The sequence below is a fragment of the Sparus aurata genome, chromosome 7 (genome assembly GCF_900880675.1).
Source record: "Sparus aurata chromosome 7, fSpaAur1.1, whole genome shotgun sequence".
Taxonomy (NCBI): Eukaryota; Metazoa; Chordata; class Actinopteri; order Spariformes; family Sparidae; genus Sparus; species Sparus aurata.
The window spans coordinates 21,805,061-21,829,185 of NC_044193.1; the positions used below are offsets into that span (position 1 = coordinate 21,805,061).

General features: G+C 41.3%; 1 protein-coding gene across 7 annotated transcripts in view; it reads right to left on the bottom strand.

The window, feature by feature from the left end:
• Positions 1–2,578: 2,578 nt before the first annotated feature.
• The window catches only part of LOC115584539 (glutamate--tRNA ligase-like), a 121,384-nt gene continuing 99,837 nt past the window's right edge, over positions 2,579–24,125 (bottom strand). For 5 of the 7 annotated variants that reach the window (XM_030422024.1, XM_030422028.1, XM_030422027.1 and 2 more), the window contains 5 exons: positions 7,434–7,517; positions 4,779–4,862; positions 3,881–3,964; positions 3,550–3,681; positions 2,579–3,439 (listed from right to left, as the gene is read on the bottom strand). In XM_030422024.1, the coding sequence (XP_030277884.1) occupies positions 3,156–3,439; positions 3,550–3,681; positions 3,881–3,964; positions 4,779–4,862; positions 7,434–7,517 (668 nt within the window). In that variant the 3' untranslated portion in view covers positions 2,579–3,155. The remainder of the gene's footprint in view (positions 3,440–3,549; positions 3,682–3,880; positions 3,965–4,778; positions 4,863–7,433; positions 7,518–24,125) is intronic. The other 2 variants (XM_030422026.1, XM_030422029.1) reach the window with 2 other exon arrangements.

Genomic DNA, 24,125 nt, shown 5'->3' on the forward strand with positions numbered 1-24,125 from the left:
CAACGGCTTCAACAGTACCAGATGCACCGTGTTCCAGTGCCGCTTCCTCCACGTTTACTCCTTCTGCGGCGGGGCCCACGCCCACCCCGAATGCCCGTACAACCTACCTCGCCAAAGCTAGTCCTCATAAAAGACTTGAAGAAGAAGACACTATCATCTATCTCTTTCGAAATAAAAAATCTTCAGTCGACCATTACCAGGCAGATTTAGTTGACCGCATGCTCGCTAAGGAAGTTAAGGAAGGTCCAGGAACAGACCAGTGCTTTCAAAGTCCTCCTATTCACCCCGATGTCTGCCGTTTCTTCAACATCCACTGGCGTGGTACATATTACTTCGCCGTTAGGCTCACCTTTGGTTGCAAAGCAGCCTAAACTCTTCGACACCGCACCTGAAGCCCTCAGCTGGATCCAGTCTAACAATTTACCCCCACCTCATCGCCACCCGCTTCCGGCATGGTTACCCTGACTTCAGTCTTCTCCGACCTTGGGGTCCCATCGTCGCAGAGAAAACAGAGGGCCCCTCCACATCCCTCGAGTTTCTCGGAATCATTCTTGACACAAACAAGTTTTAGACTTCATTCCCGGCCGGAAAGCTCAACCGAACCTTCTTCTGCGCCCCGCGCCGCACCAAACGTCAACTTCTGTCCCTTCTGGGCCACATCAACTTCGCCTTACGCATCATCCCCCAAGGGCGAGCCTTTATCTCCAATCTACCATCCATCACTTCTTCCGTCCCATCACTCTTGACCTCCATCTCCATGGATAGCTCGAGCCTTGCCGAAAACCGTCCGTGACTCAACCTTCTCACCAATTGGAACGGAATCATTTTCTTTTAAGACGACCAACCGACTCACCCGCACGACGTCCATCTGTACATCGATGCTGCTCCTTAGGCCGGTTTTGGGGGTTTCTACAATGGAAGATAGTTTGCGGCAGAATCGCCCTCAAAGCTCGCTAATGAATGCCAGAAGTTCAGAAGCTTGGCAGCTCACGCAGATACCTTCCCTACGCCAGTCGGGCATCGACATTCAACTTGTAAATCCAGCGTAAATACCCCTGACAAGCGACTCCCAGAGCTCCATCATCAACAGCCTATCACCCTCGACCCTCTCTTCCTCCTGGACAGCTTGGAAAGCTTCCATTACTTTCACTACCAAAACAACACAACCTTTCCGTCATTCAATATCATCACCGCTACTTCTTTCAGTACTCACGCCCATTCCACCATGAAAATTAATCACACCATCAAACTTACCTTAGGGGTATCAGCTTCTTTTCTAAGACAATAACCAGCAGTTTGTTAACGGTTCGTCAAGCCCTCACCATCTTCCTCTTTCTGCCGACTTGCAGTTAATCTGCCTCCACACTATCCGTTCCGGGTATGGCACTCCTCAAGTTGCCCGAACCCTGGAAGCCATGTTCTTGCTTGCTTTTCGCTTTCCTCAGGTGCTCCGAATTCACCACCTCAACCATTCACATCGACCAAAGCCGCCATGCATGCATTTCAGACTTGTCTCGCTTTTCAGACCATTGTTTTCTATTTAAAGCTAACTCTCTCTGCAGAACTTCCCCACAATGCACTCGAAGAGCTCAAAGAACTAAGATTTTCAACGTTTTGTTTTCTCTTTCTTTCATAATAAATCGTTTAAACGTATCTTGTTGAAGGTGTGGTCCTTGCTAGTGAAATTCCTCACTAAAGTACAATTTATGTTTGAGTAGTGGGTTTAACAGTTGTCCAATCATAAATCACTTTTGGTGAATCTTAAATTCTGTACGTCCAAACTGATAAGACACATTTATTTGGTCTTCTGCTCACAATAAGAGGATATTTCATCTGAAAGAAATGTATCGTGTTGAAGAAAAGACACGCACAGTAATGCAATGATATCTTTATGTTTTTATTCAAATGCACAAGAACACAATATTAAAAAGGTTTAATATGAACATATGTTTGTTGATGCAAACCTTTGTCATCCAGCCTTTATAATCATAACAAAATAGAGTAATTCTGTACGTCATCATATTTAGATACTTAAAGGAGTCATCACCCGGAAATCGCAATTTCTCTTGTTAAAACATGCATATTGGTGTTGGACCTCTGTTGAAACTTGCCTGAAAAGCTGGAGTTTGAAAGTGGCTCATTTTTTTCGCTTTGGCTCTTTTTCCGAACAGGAATAGCGCACAATAGTGTGCATTCCTAAAGCACGAGATTTTGACTCTGCTCCTGTGGTGACGTTAACACAGGAGGCTACTTGCATAAGCTCGCATAAGCTCCAGCTCACAGCCGTCCTCAGCCAGACTTTCTGAGTGAGCACGTCGAATCTGCCTACTTCTCTGTCATTTTCACGCCATACATTGTGACCGCCAGCATTAAAACTCAGGTCTTACATGTAAAACACGAGTGTGAAAAGTAAGAAGAAAAAAAAAGAAGAATTTACCATTCAGAGACATCCTGCTGTAAACGTGTCTCTTCCACCGTCTCTGCCTCTTCACTCTCCCGTTCGGGTTCCGACTTCGGCTCGTATGATGCCTGAATTCCGTAAGGTTCGTCATTTAGTGTGTGCGCCATGACAGGGGGCTGTTTATGTTTTGGAGTCTGTGTGCATGCAGGCTAGCCCCCGATTCCGGCTCTGTCCTTCCTGCGGCCAATCAACACGCGCCTCATTACATATTAATGCAATGCACATCCGGACCGGTCAAAACCTTGCGCATAATCTCGCTTGAGAAAGTCGCAGTATGAAAAAGTGTCAGAACAAGCTCTATGTTTGTTTTTTTTTTTTAAATAAGAATGTTCTAATATGTTTTAAGAATTGATCCAAAGCGATCCAAGAGGGACTGGATATGCAAAAAACCAGGTGATGACTACTTTAAGAAAAAGCAAACATTTCCATATTTTTATCACAAATGAGTTCACTTCTCTAATCTAGTGTTTGACATAATGTCACAAGTTCTCTAGCTGTCCATCACTGTGACTTGATGTAAATCAGAAAGAAAATGTGAATGATAAATTCATAAACTTTTTCTGATCAAAAAGATTGTTGACGTAAATCAGCTGTCATATAAAAGAGAAAGAAATGACACATCCATCAAGAAGTAGTGATACACACTACAGTGTGGGCAGGTTTTCATACAGTTAAAGAAAAAGGAGTTTCCTGCTCACATGGTGAAAATCAGATGACCACTGAAGGTGGTATGATGATTTTCATTGTCAAATATCCTTGAGTTATGCCACTGACGCATATACACAACATCTCCGACCTCTAGAGGCAGCGTGACACCATTAGCAGTGCTCCCATAATGAGATGGCTGATGTTCATACGCAATAAAAATATGTTCTCCATTCTTGACCAACACAGCACCTGAAGCATGTGAAGCATGTCCATGGGCACCTACGTAGAACTCAAAGTGGTAGGCTCCTCTCACTGGTGCAATGAAAAAACCTGTGGGACATTTTAAATAAAGAATCAACTGCTGCAACATCTGTCATCCAGGTTGATGTCAACATAGTCAGAATTTCATATTAATTATTCAATTTTGTAACTTTGAGTACCTGTGTTTGGGTTGTAGGCGTTTCCAATGTTTGTCACAACATGTCTGAAGACCAGAAGAGTGTGTGTGTTAAATGGTCCAATATCTCCACCGCCTGAAGCCAACAGTGAAGCTGAGAAAGCCACCTGTTTGACTGAGAGAGAAACATACTTGTTTTAAAGTGACTGATGTTACAGCAACTATGAGCATGTTTCAAAATGAAGTTATCTAAAGGCACATATTATTCTCAGTGTTGTTGTGCTATTCACATCACACACGGTTTTGCATTAGACAAATATTATGAGAACTAAACTGTTTTAATATTGAATTGCTGGTTTAGTTCTCAGTCTTACCATCTCCATCTCTCTTTAGAGCCTCCACCTGGTTTTCTGTGACATTAGTCCTGGCTTTAATGGAGATCAGCTCTGCTGTTTGTGCTGAAATTAATCAAAAGTGTCTCAAATGAAAACAATCTTGACAGTGAAAGATATTTAATTATCACTGTTTTCATTACAGTGCGCTTGTCTCTGATTTGTTGGGGAGCTACTGTCAACATGAAACATTGTTGTTGTTGAGCGGGGAAATACTTTGTCTGCAACAGTGTTCAGGTGGGTGGTGCACGTCAAGTAGAATCCACATCAATGACATGACATAATGATTCCCAGCAGAGCACAACATCATGAATGTTATTCACTTTACCTCTTAGTCCTTTTAAGATTGTGGCTGATATGTTTGAATGTAGTTTTAAATACTTGAACCATTCTTTTTGCTAAAATGTGCATTATCGAAGGTCAAAATCATGTATAAAATCCCCTCATGGCTGATAACACTGACAGGTAAGAACAACAGCATCAGATCAATACAAATATCATCCTCACTGAAGTTTGAGAGTGTAAACATTGAACGACCTGACATGAAAAACAAGTCATTAAAGGAGTAACAAGAAATAATGATCAGCCCAACCTGTTCAAACATTAACGACACAGTCAGATGTAGTGATCTCCCCCAGGTTGTTAATTAGCTGTGATGACATCAGAATCAGTGGTTAGATGAAAAAAATCCAGCACGATCATAAAGTCTGACTTTGGAAGAACAAGTGCTGGTGATGATCACTCATTAACAGGGCACATTGTCCTGCTCGGGGAGCCACTGCCAATGTGGAACATTGTTGTACTTGAACCATTCTCAAAGTGGTGGTAGAAACATTTCTGGAATGAAATATTGAATTGCTGGTTTAGTTCTCAGTCTTACCTTCTCCATCTCTCTTTAGAGCCTCCACCTGGTTTTCTGTGACATCAGTCCTGGCTTTAATGGAGATCAGCTCTGCTGTTTGTGCTGGAGAAAAGTCACAACATGACATATTTGTCTGTAACCTGTGTACACATACACCTATGTTTGATAGATACATGTATTTCATCATGGCTGTCTTCATCAAGGTTGGCTTTGGTCACTGAACATTTAGATATTGTGTTAAAAAGCACTTAAAGTGGTCAGGAGAATTCAGGCATCAGCAACAGAATGAATTGTAATGTGTTTACTCAGTGTTTCAGTGTCCTGATTTCAGAGGTAACTAGTTACATTTACTCTGTTACATGTACCTGAGTAACTTTTAGGGGTAATTTGTATTTTCTGAATAGGTTTTAAAGCAGTTAGTTTTAATGTTACTTGAGTAGATTTTCTAAGAAACATCTGTTTCTTTACTCAGTTACATTTGGAAACAACGGCACTACTTTTGTTATTTTATGCACTCATGCACATTCTGTTAAGAGGCAGCTGGGCCCAGGTCTGCTGGAGCTCTGTTATCAGTCCTACCACAGATGATTTGTTATTGTGTCTAAAATAAATACAGGTGTGTGTTCACTTCTTCGCCTGATGAAGAACATCTGTGGTTGGAAACATTTCAGCCTGACCCACTTCAAATAAGAGAGAAATGTGCCAGTGTTTCTCTTCTATTTTATGTATTCAATCAATAACTACTCAATTAACTTTTTCAAGCAGTACTTTTGTACTCAAGTAGTTATTTTGATGACTACTTTCATTTCTACCTGAGTAACTGTTCATGAGAAGCAACATTACTTTTACTTGAGTACAGTTTTTGGCTACTCAAGCCACCTCTGCATGATTTTTTTTCTCACTTGATTTATTTTCATGATGAAAGTAAATATCTTTCATCATCAATTGTTCTCCACACAGAACCTTGAAGTTGTTGATTTAACTTGTCAACCTCAGTTTTCTTTTCTTTTAGTCTTTTTTTTAGTTTGAGATTAAAACAATAAAATATCAAAGTCATTCACAACATCAATGTGAAAGCTTCGATTGTTGTTGTTTTTAATTTGTAGATTTGATGTAGTATTATCTGTCATTGCTCTCTACACATCATGATGGCTACAGTGTTCTCCACACAGTACCTTGAAGCTCTTGCTTTAGTTTGTCCACCTCAGTCTTCTGCTTCTCCGACTCAGTCTTCTGCTTCTCCAGCTCAGTCTTCTGTAACTCCAGTTCGTTCAGTTTTGCTGCTTGAGCTTGAATAATGAAATAAATGCCTGAATGTTTTTACTGCAACATCAATTTCCTTAAAAAACTTCTGTAAATTCTGAGTTACTGCTGTAGCCACATTAGCTGCATGACTCTATGAGATGTCACTGTCAGTCATTCAGTCAGTCCACCACTTTGACACTGAAATTTATATTTATATTTTATCTACTGTGATCATGAGGTCAGGATTTCAGTTAACACAGTTAAGTTAACATTTATCAACAACTAAATTGTCTCAATAACTATTTGATTATAGTCATGAAGTTTAGTACAGCATTCATGTTCTCCTCAAGATGAATAGTAACATCCTCTGTGATCCCTCACCTTTTTATCTAGGCCACCATCAGGTAAACATCTTAATCAGTCCAATACTTTGGGTGATGACCAAACCTACAGACGCACACATCAGACTATACTCTACTTTGTAATTGTGCTGATTAATATCTGTGAGCACGCTGGTCTTGTTTTGTTTCTGTCCTTTTTTGTATGAAGCTGTAATATTGTAGTACACTGTAACAGTGACCTCAGTTTGTGTGTAAAAACAGAGTTCACTGTGTACATTAAGAAGAACGTTATAAAGTCTCCCCAAAACTTTTCTTTGACTCATCTTTACCTGCTGCAGGTCATACTGCAAAACAGTTCAGTGTTACACCATTATACAAAAACTTCCTCTAACTGATTGATATAACTTCCCTCACTACCTTACATACTACTGTACCTTCATTCTCTCTCTGTAAGTGCCTTATCTCCACCCTCTGTTCAGCCAACGAGGCGCTCATCTCTCTCAGCACAGCATGGATGTCTTGTTTACATCCTTGTTGTTGGTCAGTAGCATTTGTTGGTTCTCTTCTCTCAGCTTCAGTTTGATCTCCAAGTGGAATAATGTGGTTGTCAGACTCTGTTTGAAGCTGAGCCATGCAGAGAGAGCAGATCAGCAGCAACAGAGGAAAACACATTGTCATCTCCATTCTCAAAGTGACGGTCTGTTCAGTTCTACTGTGTAGTTTCTGTGTTCACCTCAGCCTTAAATAGTGTTTCATGCTGATCAATCATTACCAGAAATTACCAGATCAGCCCGACCTGTTCAAACATTAACGACACAGTCAGATGTAGTGATCTCCCTCAGGTTGTTAATTAGCTGTGATGACATCAGAATCAGTGGTTAGATGATAAAAAAAATCCAGCACAATCATAAAGTCTGACTTTGGAAGAACAAGAGCTGGTGATGATCACTCATTAACAGGGCACATTGTCCTGCTCGGGGAGCCACTGTCAATGTGGAACATTGTTGTACTTGAACCATTCTCAAAGTGGCGGTAGAAACATTTCTGGAATGAAATATTGAATTGCTGGTTTAGTTCTCAGTCTTACCTTCTCCATCTCTCTTTAGAGCCTCCACCTGGTTTTCTGTGATATCAGTCCTGGCTTTAATGGAGATCAGCTCTGCTGTTTGTGCTGGAGAAAAGTCACAACATGACAGATTTGTCTGTAACCTGTGTACACATACACCTATGTTTGATAGATACATGTATTTCATCATGGCTGTCTTCATCAAGGTTGGCTTTGGTCACTGAACATTTAGATATTGTGTTAAAAAGCACTTAAACTGGTCGGGAGAATTCAGGCATCAGCAACAGAATGAATTGTAATGTGTTTACTCAGTGTTTCAGTGTCCTGATTTCAGAGGTAACTAGTTACATTTACTCTGTTACATGTACCTGAGTAACTTTTAGGGGTAATTTGTATTTTCTGAACAGGTTTTAATGTAGTTAGTTTTAATGTTCCTTGAGTAGATTTTCTGAGAAACATCTGTTCTTTTACTCTGTTACATTTGGAAACAACGGCACTACTTTTGTTATTTTATGCACTCATGCACATTCTGTTAAGAGGCAGCTGGACCCAGGTCTGCTGGAGCTCTGTTATCAGTCCTACCACAGATGATTTGTTATTGTGTCTAAAATAAACACAGGTGTGTGTTCACTTCTTCACCTGATGAAGAACATCTGTGGTTGGAAACATTTCAGCCTGACCCACTTCAAATAAGACAGAAATGTGCCAGTGTTTCTCTTCTATTTTATCTATTCAATCAATAACTACTCAATTAACTTTTTCAAGCAGTACTTTTGTACTCAAGTAGTTATTTTGATGACTACTTTCATTTATACCTGAGTAACTGTTCATGAGAAGTAACATTACTTTTACTTGAGTACAGTTTTTGGCTACTCAAGCCACCTCTGCATGATTTTTTTTCTCATTTGATTTATTTTCATGATGAAAGTAAATAACTTTCATCATCACTTGTTCTCCATACAGAACCTTGAAGTTGTTGATTTAACTTGTCAACCTCAGTCTTCTTTTCTTTCAGTCTTCTTTTTAGTTTGAGATTAAAACAATAAAATATCAAAGTCATTCACAACATCAATGTGAAAGCTTCGATTGTTGTTGTTTTTAATTTGTAGATTTGATGTAGTATTATCTGTCATTGCTCTCTACACATCATGATGGCTACAGTGTTCTCCACACAGTACCTTGAAGATCTTGCTTTAGTTTGTCCACCTCAGTCTTCTGCTTCTCCAGCTCAGTCTTCTGTAACTCCAGTTCTTTCAGTTTCACTGCTTAAGCTTGAATAATGAAATAAATAACTGAATGTTAGTTTTTACTGCAACATCAATTTCCTTAGAAAGCTTCTGTAAATTCTGAGTTACTGTTGTAGCCACATTAGCTGCATGACTCTATGAGATGTCACTGTCAGTCATTTAGTCAGTCCACAACTTTGACACAGGCTGAAATATCTTGATGACTATTGGATAGATGAAATTTCTATTTCTATTTTATCTACTGCAATCATCAGATCAGGATTTCAATTGCCACAATTAAGTTTACATTGTTGTGATTTTCCAACTTAAACGTCTAAATACATGTTTGATGATAGTCATGAAGTTTGGTACAGCATTCATGTTCTCCTCAGGATGAATAGTAACATCCTCTGTGATCCCTCACCTTTTTATCTAGGCCACCATCACGTCAGCATCTCAATCAGTCCAATACTTTGGGTGATGACCAAACCTACAGACACACACATCAGACTATACTGTACTTTGTAATTGTGCTGATTAATATCTGTGAGCACACTGGTCTTGTTTTGTTTCTGTCCTTTTGTGTATGAAGCTGTAATATTGTAGGACACTGTAACAGTGACCTCAGTTTGTGTGTACAAACAGAGTTCACTATGTACATTAAGAAGAACGTTATAAAGTCTCCCAGGAGCTTTTCTTCGACTCATCTTTACCTGCAGGTCATACTGCAAAACAGTTCAGTGTTACACCATTATACAAAAACCTCCTGTAACAAAGCAGTGGTTCTTATCGGTAAAACTTTTCTCACTATTATTATCTTACAATTTTTTATCCTTTTAACTGTTCACTCCATTTACTTATCTTTTGTCAGGGTTTTTATCTTATCTTATGTCTTTAGTTTTTAAGGTTTAACTCCAGAGTTTCCTCAGGGGGCTCCTCCACACTGGGAGCTATGTCCGGGTTGCTGCTGGGGTGCTGTCCTTGGGTCCCTTCGGCTGGGCCAGCTGTTGTCTGTCAGGGTCGGGGGGCCTGGGCACTGGTGCCCCCCATGACACAGCCTGTGACTCCTCCCAGTGTGGACGGCCCCAAAGGTGGCGTTTCCTCAATCCTCAGTGCCTTGCCATGTCTCGTTATTGCCAGTAGTAAGAGTGTGCAGGTGTGTATGTGTGTGTGTGTTTAGGTGTGTGTGTGTGGGGGTATGTATGTGTGCGTGTATATAGTATGGAAGGTGGAAGGGAGGGGCTTTCTTCATTATTGTTTTATCTTTCTTGTGTAAAGCACTTTGTGCTACATGTCCATGTATGAAAAGTGCTCTATAAATAAAGTTGATTTGATTTGATTTGACTACCTTACATACTACTGCACCTTCATTCTCTTAAATGCCTTATCTCCAGCCTCTGTTCAGCCAACGAGGCGCTCATCTCTCTCAGCACAGCATGGATGTCTTGTTTATATCCTTGTTGTTGGTCAGTAGCATTTGTTGGTTCTCTTCTCTCAGCTTCAGTTTGCTCTCCAAGTGAAATAATGTGGTTGTCAGACTGTTTGAAGCTGAGCTGTGAAGAGAGAGCAGAGATGGACAGAGTACTCGACCCCAGTACTTGAGTAAGAGTACAAATACTACTGGTCAAAATTTACTCCGTTACAAGTAAAAGTAGCTCAGTCGACATGTTACTTGAGTAAGAGTAAAAAAGTACTTGCTTTTAAAGGTACTTAAGTAAAAGTAAGAGTAAGAGTAAATTTCTTATTTTTCACATCAATTAATTACTATAATTTTTTCTAAATGAATTTAAGGACCTTTTAACTCGTTTCTGAGAATTAACTCTTTGAAACCACCTGCACTGATGTGCTTGCTTTTAGAACCACAATGTTATATAAAGCCTGCAGAAACACCTGTAAAAACAAATCAAATGAACGGGATCACAGGAGGACAGCACAGTGATGTTGATAGGTTTTCAATGTAGTGAGTCCCCGGGACCCACAGGTGGTGAGTTGAGTGGGTCCCTGGGAAATTCAATGGGTCCCGACTCCCCAGTTAAGAAAATGTATTTCTTTCTTATATTATTCTATTTCTTAAATTTTATTGAGTGTTAAACTCCTTTGATGGTGGTATGATATGGTTATAATAAACGGATATATTCATGTATGTTCAAAATGTATCTGAAATTAAACAAATTAAATTCCAAATCTGAAAAGTTTACTGTAAAACAACTGTCACAGTGGCATGACATATGACAGTTACAAAATGGCGGCTGGCTTTCAATATAGTTTTCATCACCACCATCGGATTATGTTTTATTTATTTCATTACAGCACGTCCCCTAAATGTTAAAATATAATCGACACAAATGAGCACAGCATCGAGCAGTAGAAACGTGGGTTTATTTACTATGAAGTTTGTATTTTTAATTGTTGAAATCAGAGGTGTAGCAAGCTTTTCAAACGTGCGGGGGATGGATGTGGTGGTGGGGTTTTTTTAAAACAATTTTGGGTCGGGGGGTGATGATAAATGACACTTAAATATTACATCTGTGTCTTTAATAACCACACCCTGACATGTAAATGTGACATCTGTCTTGATTTGTTTAATTATAATATTCATAATAGAAGCCTACTGCAACTGTACTTTTTTTTTACCATTAAATGTTATTTTATACATTATCATATTTTAGAATGTTCTGTCATGGACTATGTCACTTCACTGCTAACAGAAAAGAGAGCTGCTCACTGCCAGTTGCAGCTTCTTATCTTGATCTGCAGTCTTTGTTAATTTCTTGTCATGATTGTTATTATTAGTACTTAGATTATCAAAAATCTCTGTTACATGTCAGGATGTGGTTATTATAGACAGATTAAATATTTAACTGTCATATGTCATCACAGTAACAGCGTTACATACATTAGCAGCTGTAAACACATAAAAACATTATAAAACATATCATGTGGTTTGGTGTCGACCTGTATACTGAACGTATCAGGAGTAATCAATGTTTATAATCATCAGAGAACGTTACAGACATTGTTTTTGGTTGCTCTCCGTTTCCAGAGAATTCACAGAGAAGCTGGAGAAGTTTGTGACATTTTCAGCCCGGATTTTTGTGAGGAGGGAATTAAACGCCTGTACCAAATAAACGCCTGGTCTGTTAAGTGATTGAAACAAATACACGCCCGGATATTATTTGGTATTTTACGGTAGATCCCGCCTCATCAGCACGAGCTGAACAATAAATCTAACACAGCAAGAGAGGCGGGACTTAAGGCAGAACAGCCAATCATCAGCCAGTCAGTCCCAAAGCCGGTGTCATGTTTGAAGCAGCAACAGGAGAGGGAGGAGAGAGGAGGCAGCTGCAGCGAGCGCAGAAACAGAGCAGTAAGGCGTTTGTGCAAAACAGCGGACTGCAGAAAAAATGTGGGTGTTGAACCCTCTCACCGGGAAAACTGTGGGTGTTAACACACACATCCCCCACGGATGCTTGTTGAAATGAAATCAGCAGTGACGGGCTAGTTGTTTTGGTAGCGGCCAAATTAGCATGTCGCGATACTTTGTACAGGGGATCACGTTTGCGCCGAGTAGATGCACAGAGGGTTGAAACAGCGCTTGTCCGGTCTGCTAACAATAAGGGTTCTTTTGCCAGTTACTGAGATTAAACACGAGTTGTTTAATGTTCACAATGTATTGCTTTTAATGGGAAAAATGAGGTGCGTCCCCGGGACGCATGGATAGTGAGTTTAGTGCGTCCTTTCAGATTTTAATGCGTCAGGGACGCAGGACGCGTACCTAGCAACATCACTGCAGCATATGTTGCAGATGCAGATGTTTATTAACAATCATTAAAACTGTAACCAAATGAACCTGCACCGTCCAACTAACTCTCTATCATTTAGCTAAGTTGGGAACTGGAACCCCCTCAGAGACCAATGTTGTCCCCAGACCACTGGTTGAGAATCACGGCTTTACAAAAAACTGCATCTCATGCAGCCATTGTCGCGGTTTTGTGTTGACAAACGCAGTCGAGAGCACGGTTACTTTGGTGGTATCCTTATGGGGAGGGATGACATATGTACGCTTTTACGTAGATCCCAGTGGAGAGCGTGCACTGTGATAGGTTTCCTTCTTTGACAAACACAGCTTGTGTCCAATAGTATTTTAGAAAAAAAAAAAAAAAAAAAGCAGACCTGAAAGTAACGAGTACTTTTCAGCCTTCCTAGACATTAACTCGAGTAAAAGTATACAATATTTGTCCTGGAAATGTATTCAAGTAAGAGTAATAAGTACCAAAGAAATCTAATACTCAAGTAAAGTACAAATCCTCTGGATATGTACTTAAGTACAGTACTCAAGTTAATTTACTCCGTTACTGTCCACCACTGAGAGAGAGCAGATCAGCAGCAACAGAGGAAAACACATTGTCATCTCCATTCTCAAAGTGACGGTCTGTTCAGTTCTACTGTGTAGTTTCTGTGTTCATCTCAGCCTTAAATAGTGTCTGATGCTGATCAATCATTACCAGAAATTACCAGAAAGCATACACATGCAGGACATCAGTTTGATAACACTGATCACATGGAGCATTTCATCAGAACACTGACACATTGTGGCTGATCTGTGTATGTTGGAATGTAGCTCTCAATCCTTGAACCATTCTTTTTGCTAAAATGTGAATTATTGAAGGTCAAAATCATGTATAAATCACCTCATGGCTGATAACACTGACAGGTAAGAAAGACAGCATCAGATCAATGTAATTGTCATCCTCACTGAAGTTTGAGAGTGTAAACGTTGAACGACCTGACATGAAAAACATTAAAGGATTATTAAAGGAGTAGCAAACAAAACATTATCAGCCCGACCTGTTCAAACATTAACGACACAGTCACATGTAGTGACCTCCCTCAGGTTGTTAATTGGCTGAGATAACAACAGAAACACATGTTAGATGAGTCATAAAGAATATTTTTCTCTCTTTACTTCCTCAATAAATCCAACATGATAATAAAGTCTGACTTTGGAAGAACGACACATTTAACAACAACATCCACTGACAGACAAGTGCAAAGTCATAAAATCATAATATGACAAGTGTCAAAATGGTCTCAAAATGGATCAGAGTGGCTGTTGATCAGCTTTAATCTCATAAACATCTGTGACAACAGCTTTTCAAAAGTTCAGTGTGAATGAACAGAGACACAGAGCAGGTAAACAGGGCTGAGGAGGATGGGACTGGAGCCGAGCAGAAGGAATGAGCAGGTACTACGATCTAGCGAGGTGGATATGGCAGAGCTGAGTCTTTGTAGGATTCTTATTTGCAGGAGAGGATGCAGCTGATGTGGCTCTGCCCAGGTCCACTCACCTGTCTCCACTCACTTGTCTCCACTCACCTGTCTTCACTCAGGCATCCACCCACACACATACAGAGAGAGAGACTACAGAGGAGGTGGAGGCCATGAAAACTTTTGGTCAGTCTTACATTTGCACATTCTTCTATCTGATGTGTTTATGCTTGTATTCAAATGTTAAAACACACAATACAAATATATGTATATGTATAAATAATTAATGGTTGTTGTTGTTGTGCATTGTTGCCAATAAGCTTGAGTACAAAATAGAAAGTAACACTGTCATCAGGTCGTACTAATACACTGCTACTGTGTAGTCAGGCTATCATATGGCTGAAGAAAAAGTACTGCTTCCTGCTCACATGGTGAAAATCAGATGACCACTGAAGGTGGTATGATGATCTGCATCGTCATACACCCATGAGTTCATCCACAGACTGACAGACACAACATCTCCAACCTCTAGAAGCAACGTGACACCCTTAGAAGATTTCACATGATAGGACGGCTGATGCCCATATGCCATACAAATAGTCTCTCCATTCTTGACCAACACAGCAGCTGAAGGATGTGAAGCATGTCCACGTCCATGTAAGTGTAACTCAAAGCGGTAGGCTCCTCTCACCGGTGCAGTGAAAAAACCTGTGGGACATTTTAAATAAAGAATCAACTGCTGCAACATCTGTCATCCAGGCTGATGTCAACATAACATAAATGTGTGAATTTGAGTACCTGTGTTTGTGTTGTAGGCGTTTCCAATGTTAGTGATTATGTGTCTGAAGACCAGAGGAGTGTGTGTGTTAAATGGTCCAGTATGTCCAGAGCCTGAAGCCAACAGTGAAGCTGAGAAAGCCACCTGTTTGACTGAGAGAGAGAGAGAAAGAGAGAGAGATTTGATTTTTCAACACACGTTTATTAAATCTGTGTGAATCATATCAGTTCACATCAGAGAAAAATTAAATAAAATCTGAAACAGATAGATCAGACCAGCTGATCTGAGAACAAAAGGTCATTCTCCTGGACGGAGCACAGTACACCACCATGAGTCCATGTCATTGTGAAACACTCTAAGTCTTGCATTTCTCTGTAATAATTAAAATCAATCAAGATCCTTGCTTTTATCATTCTGCTCAGCAACAGAACAATGTCAAAGTCCACACTGTCCTCCACCTTCCTCTTCCTACTCACGTACACAGCCATCTTTGATTGACCCAGAATAAAGTTCATCATTTGGCATTTGTCCTTTTGAGTCTTTTTGTATCGGAAGCCAAGAATGAAGGTTCTGAGAGAAAAAACCTCTCCTGCCTTCTTGAACAAACAGTCCAACATGGAGAAGAGAGGAATAAGACGAGTACACTCTGAAAAACAGTGAAATACAGTTTCTACTGCCGCACAAAAAAGGACAGGTGTTTGGGACAGCAGAGTTCAGGATAGATATAAAAGCATTTACAGCTAAAATCCCATGCAGGAGTCTCCACTGGAGGTCTGCCACCCTCTTGGAGAGTGGAGGTTTGTAGAGACTCCTCCATTCAGGCCAGACCTCCTCGTCCAAGCCCAGGTGAGCTCTCCACGGTAGGTGGGACCAGTGCTGCAGCTTCTGTCTGTTCATACACTTCACCATCAGCGCAGACAGTGCCTTGCCCTTGGCCTCCTTCAGGCTCACCTCACACTGTTGTTCTGCACTAGGGCAAATGATGAGGGAGGGGAACAGGTCATCAGAACAGGGGGCATTTAGACCACGGCTGTACTCTCCCAGTAGGTGACGCTCCTTTCCCGTCAGACACGCTCTCCAGTGACTGAGCAGTCGGCCAACGATCCTATGCGATCTCCACCCCAGACCAGCTGCCAAACCTGCTGTCTCCTGTAGATCGGGCCCAGTGTATTCCAGCATGGCCCCAACCGTAATAATCCCTGCTGTTCTGAGGGCCTCCGCGACTGCTGCTCCTCCCCAGGAGGGGACGCTCAGGAGGCCTCCATGACCCAGTGGTTCCTGCAGCAGCCAAAACAGAGATTCATGCCTAACCCTCTGTCTCCACAGCGGCTTCCACACGCTAAGAATTCCACGGTAGAACACAGGACGGGAGAAAAGGTTTACAGTCTTAAAATCCATTAAAAACACAGACTCCTGTAATTCTAGACCTCCGACACTCTGCAGGATCAGCTGAGCCAGAGGTCTCCACACCAGGTCTTGTGGTCCGTACAGTAGTCTCTGAATAAACTGCAGCCGAAAAGCTGCACACCTGCTGGCCATGTGCACCAGCCCCTGTCCTCCCTCTTCTTTAGGGAGAAACAGCACAGCCTGTGGAAGCCAATGGAGTCTGTCCCAAAAAAAGTCCATTATAATAGCCTGGACCCGTGAGAGCAGATTAGCGGGGGGGTCCACAACTGCAAGCCTGTGCCATAAAGAGGAGGACACCAGGTTATTAATAACAAGGGTTCTACCTCTAAAGGACATACAGGGCAACAGCCACCTCCACCTCTTCAGTCTGCCCTCAATGGACTCCAAAACTCCCTCCCAGTTTTTCTTTAGCCACAGTTCATCACCTAAAAACACCCCAAGGTACTTCAACCCCCCTTCCTTCCAACTCAACCTTCCAGGTAAAACCAGCCCATTCAGATAATCTTTTGTGGTTGCAAAAGCTTCACTCTTGTTCCAGTTGACCTTGGATGAAGACAGTTTATTAAAAAGCTCTACATTTCCCTCTAAAACCTTTATGTCCACCTGTGTATTTAAAACCACCATGATATCATCAGCATAGGCCGAAAGTTTTACAGCTGTAGGACACCCAGGAAAACACACACCTGACAGTTCCTTTCTTAACTTATGCAGTAGGGGCTCAATGGCTAGAGAGTACAGCATGCCTGACAGTGAGCATCCTTGCCGCACTCCTCTTTGGACAGCAAAAGGCGCAGCCAGACTGCCATTATTTATCAGTATACTTGCAACGTACAAAACCTGGATCCTAGCAAGTCAACTGGGATCCCATCGATACCTGGAGCCTTGCCATTAGCCAGGCTCATGAGGGCCACACGAAGCTCATCCAGAGTTAGGTCAGCTGACAACAGGGAATCAGATGATTCCCCAACTTGAGGTAAGTCAGCCAGAAAGGCTGATTCCAGCTCTAGATCTTCCACTAACTCAGTTTTTAGAAGTTCTTTATAAAAACGTGTGGCGTACCTTCGGATCTCAGCGGCTTCAGTGAGTGAGGATCCATTGTCAGAGCGGAGGCAGTGGATAACCTTCCTCTGGCCATTCTTGCTCTCCAGGCTGAAAAAGAACTTGGAAGGGGCGTCCATCATGGAGGCGTTCATAAAACGTGACCGAACCAAAGCTCCCTGTGCTGTGATGCCCAACAGGTTGGCTATAGCAGCCTTTTTACATTTAAGGGTTTCAACATGCCCTTGATCTCCTGTGCAGCTCACTAAGTGCTGTACCTCAGTCTCCAGGTCCTGAAGGGATCTGGTCATTTGCTTGGTGATGTTGCGATTATACTGTTGACAAAATTGCTTTATGACAGTTTTTCCATAGTCCCACCACCTCTGCACTGATGTGAACATGGATTTCTGCTCCCTATGTGAAAACCATAAAAACCTAAAAGCCTCTCTAAAAGAACGGTCTTCTAAAAGAGCTATATTAAAATGCCAGTAGGCACTTGATGTCTTCACATTCTGGATGAAAATGCTGCATTGTACCAAGGAGTGATGTCACTGCACACTAAAAACGAATGTGTTGGAAATAACACAATTTTTGTTGGTTTTTAACACATCCCCATGTCCAGAGAGGGACAACTCAACTTTTGTTAATTTTAACACATTCACTTTGTTAGTTATATTAACACGGTAAATGTGTAGGTTTTATTGACAAATGTTTGTGTTAATGTTGTGTTCTTAATGAAAAATCAACACATATTTGTGTATACTGGCAACACGTGTGTGCATGCTATATAAAAAAACAACATCATTGAAGTTTGCTTGGCATTTAATTCAATGATTCTTTCAATTCATTACATTTACTATTGCCATTTACACAAGTCATAACATTTAGGAAATAAGTCTATATCTTGTCAGTAAGTGAAATTCAGAATCTGAGTTGATATACATCAAGTGGCAAAGCATCAGTTGCATCTTTCAGATTAATCACTTGAAATTCATTTGTCTCTTCAATCACAAAAGTGTGAAGGTGGTCATCAAAATACTTAACAATGAGAACTCTCAACAAAACGAACACTTTGTCACAGAAAAGGGAACAATACACACTGCCTGTCCAAAGATATGTTCGTTGTCCAAATCACATTTTAAGGGAACCACACAACCAGGTCTGTAGCAATGACCTAGTATAGACACACAACTGGCAACACTTATCATACTCAAAATGTTTAAATCATGTTCACAGGCTGCCAGTTTTTCAATCAACAAATCATCTTTTCAGATGTTTTGCATACAAATTTACACTGTGGTAAGTTCTTTGGCATTGGTCTTGACTGCACACTAAAGCGTAGTCCTGCATGGACATGTCTAAGATGATAAATAAGCCTACTTGCATCTCGAGATATTTGTCCTTTGCACTTCGGGCAGATGTACATGGTCACCTAACATAGAGGACCTGGAGCTTTGCAGCAAGCTCCACAATTCTGGATCTCTTCCCACCAGAGATCTGCAGGCCATAGATGTGCTCGATGAACCCAAAGACTGAGGTCAGTTGAACGGGATAGGCAAGGTTGCAGACCCAGTACAATTTGAACAGTTTGTCCAGACTGCAGGTGAGGCCCTCTTCCTGGAGTGGAATGACTACGTTGTCATTAGCAGCCACGATGACATATTGTGCTGATGTTGTGCTGGGATGTCCACGGCTCACCAGACAAGGTTGCATCACTGGAGCAGGGTCAGTGGTTTGTAGGAGGTCATGGAAGCTTGTTCCTGGCTAAAACACACAGTGTATGCAACAAATGTTATTATGTATACATCATGCACATAGATGATCTAGGTTATGAATGAAGTTATGAATAATTTACCTATGAACTTGTTTTATATTCCAGTCACAAATTAAGATAATCTTACTTGTTTAATGTCCAACATGTAGGACAGAGCTGATTTGATGCTGCATTTTGTCCATCCCTTAGATCTTCCTGACACAGAAGGGGGCAGATAATGTGTGAGCATCTTCAGTGCTGTATAGTACTTTGATTCTGTAGAAATAGAAAAACATACAGAGTATCAGCACTATCCATCCATCCTAAATTGCAATAATTTGGATACATTCACATATAGGACTTGAGTAATTACATTTAACGTAACGATTACAAGTTAAACAATTTTTTTCTTTTATCCCTTTCACCAATTGCGTGTATTGCTATTTTTTTTTTTTTAAATATACCATACACATTAGTTGTCAGATCTTGTCTAATTTATTTTTAAGTGTTTCCTGTTCTGTTAGTTTTACTCTGTGTTTTCCCTCTTTTGTTATTTCCTGATGTGTTTCACCTGTGTCTTGTTTTGTATATATGTAGCTAAATTAAGCTCATTCGAAAAGACATTTGAAACCTAAAGTTCAAGTTTTGATATTGAAATCTGAAAAACAAAAATGTTTTGAATATGATTTATCTTCATCCAGATCTTTCTTTTTTTTTCTTTTTTTTTTTTTTTACAGTTTTTTGGAATTTCAGACTTTTGACGCTGACGCTGGAGGCAAGGCCGCTTTAATGCACGGGCTTACCTGGGCTGAAGCCCAGGGGCCTCCCAAGTTCAGGTTCACGATGAGCTAAATAGATGATATTGTTTTGTAACTTGTCAGGTTTTCTGTCAATCACTCTAATCGCACGTTACGTGGCTGCTGATTGATCCAAATTAGGAGAGACCCACGTGGCAACATAGCCTATGGCCCGTGGGCTGACCTATCAGAATGTCTATAGTTAGTTTTGGGGTGTGTCCCTATGATTGAGTGACATTTAGTGGAAAATGTCGGGAAGGACGTTTGAGAGTGGTGCCCAGAAAAGAAAAAAACTTATTATAAAGAGTTGCGCGAAAAAGAATTACTAAAGAGGATCCCAAAGCTTTTTTTAAACCAGATGCTGCTGAAGATGAACCCAGCACCAGGGGAAGCTCGCTATCTCACACACCGGAGGGAGCGGAGGAGCCGCAGTCCGCGCAGGTGGATGTAGCTGGAGAGGAGCAGGGGACCGCCCGCAGCAGTGGAGGGGAGGAGGAGGGGGGAGCACTCGGGCCCCAGAGAGAGGACCAGGCTGCAAAGCAGTCAGGGGGAGACGAGTCAAATGACCCATGTAACAGTGACCCTGGTCGCTGGGGAAACAATATTGACGCAAAAGTGCGCGCTTATTGGGCGAAAATGGGACCGGAGTCCTGTCAAAGTAAAGATGCTATCATGTCGGCAAGACCAGACTAAAGCACTTCTAAAAAGGTAAGAAAGTGCTGTATTTATAGGTTGTGCAGGTTTTAAATTGTTGTAGTTGTGCATTGTTTTAAGAGAAATGCACATTTGCTTAGATGTTTGTCTAGATCAGGGGCAACTGGCGCCCGTGGGCCTCACTCAATATGGAAGCAAATTTGTACCATAATTCAAATTAAAATGCATTTACAGAAATGCTTTTTCATTTTCAGAATGTAGCTGCATTTTTTGACTCATAAATAAAATTAGTAATAAATCATCCAAATTGCATTTTCATTTTCTTCTTCAAGACTGCTCATTATGTAACTTAATTCAAATGATAAGGAAAAGGACATTTAAGATTTGATTTTCAAAAGATGACCCAGCAAATAGGTACCAAAATTCAATTTGAAATGTCAAATTTGAAAATTAAAATGCATTAGCCGAAATGCTTTCTCATTTCAAAGTCAGAGCTGCATTTTTGACTCATAAATAAAATTAGTAATAAATCATCCAGATTGCATTTTCATTTTCTTCTTCAAAACTGCTCATTTTGTTACACAAAGACAAAGAAAACTGCTTTTTCGTTTTGAAGCCCTCCCCCCGTAAAAAAAGGTCCAAAATTCAATTTGAATTCGCAATCCCAAGCGGCGCAGGAGAGTGACGTCAGCGGCCTCTTTTTTTCAGTGTTGCCAACATGGCGACTGTCTCGCTGGACTGAGCGACTTTTCAGACCCTCTAAGCGACATTATTTCCTAAAAGCGACTAGTGACAAATTTAGCGACTTATTCAGATCATTGGGGGAAAGGCGAGAAATAGATTATATTGTAATTCACATGCTGCTCAGAGTCATTGCAGTCCACGGCTCCTCTGCAGCAGCGCCGGGGTCTCTCCTGTCCCCTCCCGCGCGGCTGCGCAGGCGACAGGCCGGTGTGTGGGGGCTGGCTGGGGCAGGCAGGAGCGTGGATCTGATATCGGATAGCTGCCGTTTACTCTGTTTTGATCTGTTAATGTTAGGTGTCTTTAGCAAAGGTGAGACCCAGAAGCGGACAGGAGGCTTTAGCTGGATGCAAGGAGTGTTTATTGTTACACGGACAAAGTCAGATCAGGAGGGGGTGTGCACGGGGAAGCCATGCTCCGGGGCGCTGGAGAGCTAGCAGTCCTGTCGGCACTCGGAGGAGCGCCGGGCGGGTGGAGCTGGAGCGGATTGAGTGGATTGAGCAGTGCTGCTCAGTTTGTCTTTGAAAAAAAAAAAAAAAAAGCAGAGGAGAAGACAATAGGCTACCTATGTATTTTTGATTCAATAAAAACTACATGAAATTGATTGTGTATCCATCTCTTATTGCCATAGACGGATTATCATGACCACGGGCCTACACACGCAAACCGTGCGCAAGCAAAGGCGCAAAGGCTATTACATTATTACATTGAATGTAATAATGTCTGCAAACGTAATAAACCTCAAACACCTACTAATACTACTGACCATGCGTGCAAAATCCAGCTGCTGACCCTGCGCTCCGCTGTCACACAACGGATCCCCCGTCCGCGCTCCCTCTCTCTCTTATATTTGTTTGCCCGAAAAATAATTTCCATGAAGAAAACATCGCCTGATATTTAAATTTAAATTCCCATTGACAATACAAATCTCAAGAAATCTGGATGTATTACTCATTTGTAAACACAACACTTATCAGTCTATAGGCAAGAATCTAAAGGTTTATTAATTCAATTCATTTCAAATTTGCTTTATTGGCATGAATGCCACAACAACAATATTGCTCCAAGCACCAAGAACCACGAAAAGAATACCTAGCACAGTACCATTATACTTGCTGTGTGTGTGTTTATGTGAAATAATAATAATAATAATAATAACTTTGAACATTATCACAATTAAAGGAGCACTTCGGTCGATTTAAACATGCAGCTTCATTGCTCAAGCTACCCTTGACTTGCCAGTACCGAAGACGCGAACAAATTTGGTCCAACCATTACAGAGCTCCGTGAACGGAGAATTAGCATTGAACGCTAACAGCATGGGGTCAGAACTTTGCACTGTGTTTTAAGCATCTTAACATGCTCCACATCTCACACCAAAAGTTATACAACATCAGCAGACACCTTACAACACAGCACTGTAGCGTGTATGACTCAAAATGAATAAAAAAGTAGTTAAAATAGTGTGTTTGTGCAAGGGGCTACTTACCTGTTTGTTGACATCCGCGTCTTCTGGTAGCTAGACCAAACTAGCATATCCATCGAGTTTGCACTTAACAGGCTTAACAGGCCATTGTAAGGCTCATGGCTCATGACAGGCTGTAACATGGACATGTACATTATGAACAGAAACACGAAAATGCTGGATTACGTTTCCGTCTCCGCCAGTGAGGGAGTAAGTGCACGCTCGACGGATTGACTAGTTTGGTCTAGCTACCGGAAGACACGGATGTCAACAAACAGGTAAGTAGCTGCTTGCACAAACACACTGTTTTAACTACTTTTTTATTCAGTTTGAGTCATACACGCTACAGTGCTGTGTGCTAAGGTGTCTGCTGATGTTGCATAACTTTTGGTGTGAGATGTGGAGCATGTTAAGACGCTTAAAACACAGTGTAAAGTTCTGACCCCATGCTGTTAGCGTTCAATGCTAATTCTCCGTTCACGGAGCTCTATAATGGTTGGACCAAATTTGTTTGCGTCTTCGGTACTGGCAAGTCAAGGGTAGCTTGAGCAATGAAGCTGCATGTTTAAATCGACCGAATCTCTCCTTCTGCGATGTAAACAAAACGCAAACATTACAGACTTCTAACCATTTTTCTAAAAGTGTCTGTATTTCAATTGAGAATAGTTTTTTATATAAATTACAGAAAAGGAAAAGAAAATGTGATTTGTTTTACCTATTTCAGCCATAAGCGGTCATATTGACCGCACATCATTTCGCGGGATATCATTCATTGTCTCTCTTGTCTCTAACTTTGTTAGCGGTCTCCAGCTGTGCGACTGTAACACAACTTTATATGAAGAAGGACTAACACTAATAGCCTAATTGATTCTTATTTCTTCCACTTACAGAACTGTTTACGACTCGAAACAATGTTATTATATATGACGTTTCTAAACCAAATGTCGCGGCTTCAAATGCATCAAATTCCCATATCCAGTTACGCAGGCAGCTGTCCAGGGTGCTGAACCAGGTGACAGACAAAGGCTGCACTCTGCGTTCTGATGTTTGCTGGGCAGATCTGTCCCCCTTGCTTTCTCATCCACTCTGTTGTGGGAGATCTCCCACAGAGCAAAAGAAATACACAATTTTTCTCTCCTGGCTGAACTCTGGCCTGAGCCCACTTCACCCAGGCGCGAGCCTGCAGCCCCGGCTCCTGCTGACAACAGACTGCACGAAGATCGGTATAACGCATTGGAGCAATTTCATACAATTTCGGATATTTAGCATGATAAAATAATTTCAATTCAACATAGCCATTTGTCCAGCTGAAGCATAATGAGCGTTATGTCAATAATATGAATTAGGCTTGTTTTGCGGTTAATCAGCCACATGATTCGTTTTAACCCACAAAAGAAAAAAGGATAAATGCGCAGCCTCCGTTTCCTTTCTGATTGTGTCCGTTCGGAGTGGGGGGGTTTCGGAACGGAGGGGTTTCCCCAATAGACTTTTCGGAATAGCGGGGTCTTTGAAAAAAAGGGAAACCCCGCCATTACGATTAATTGAAGTCTATGTTCGGAACAGCAGGGTTTCGGAAAGGCGGGGCT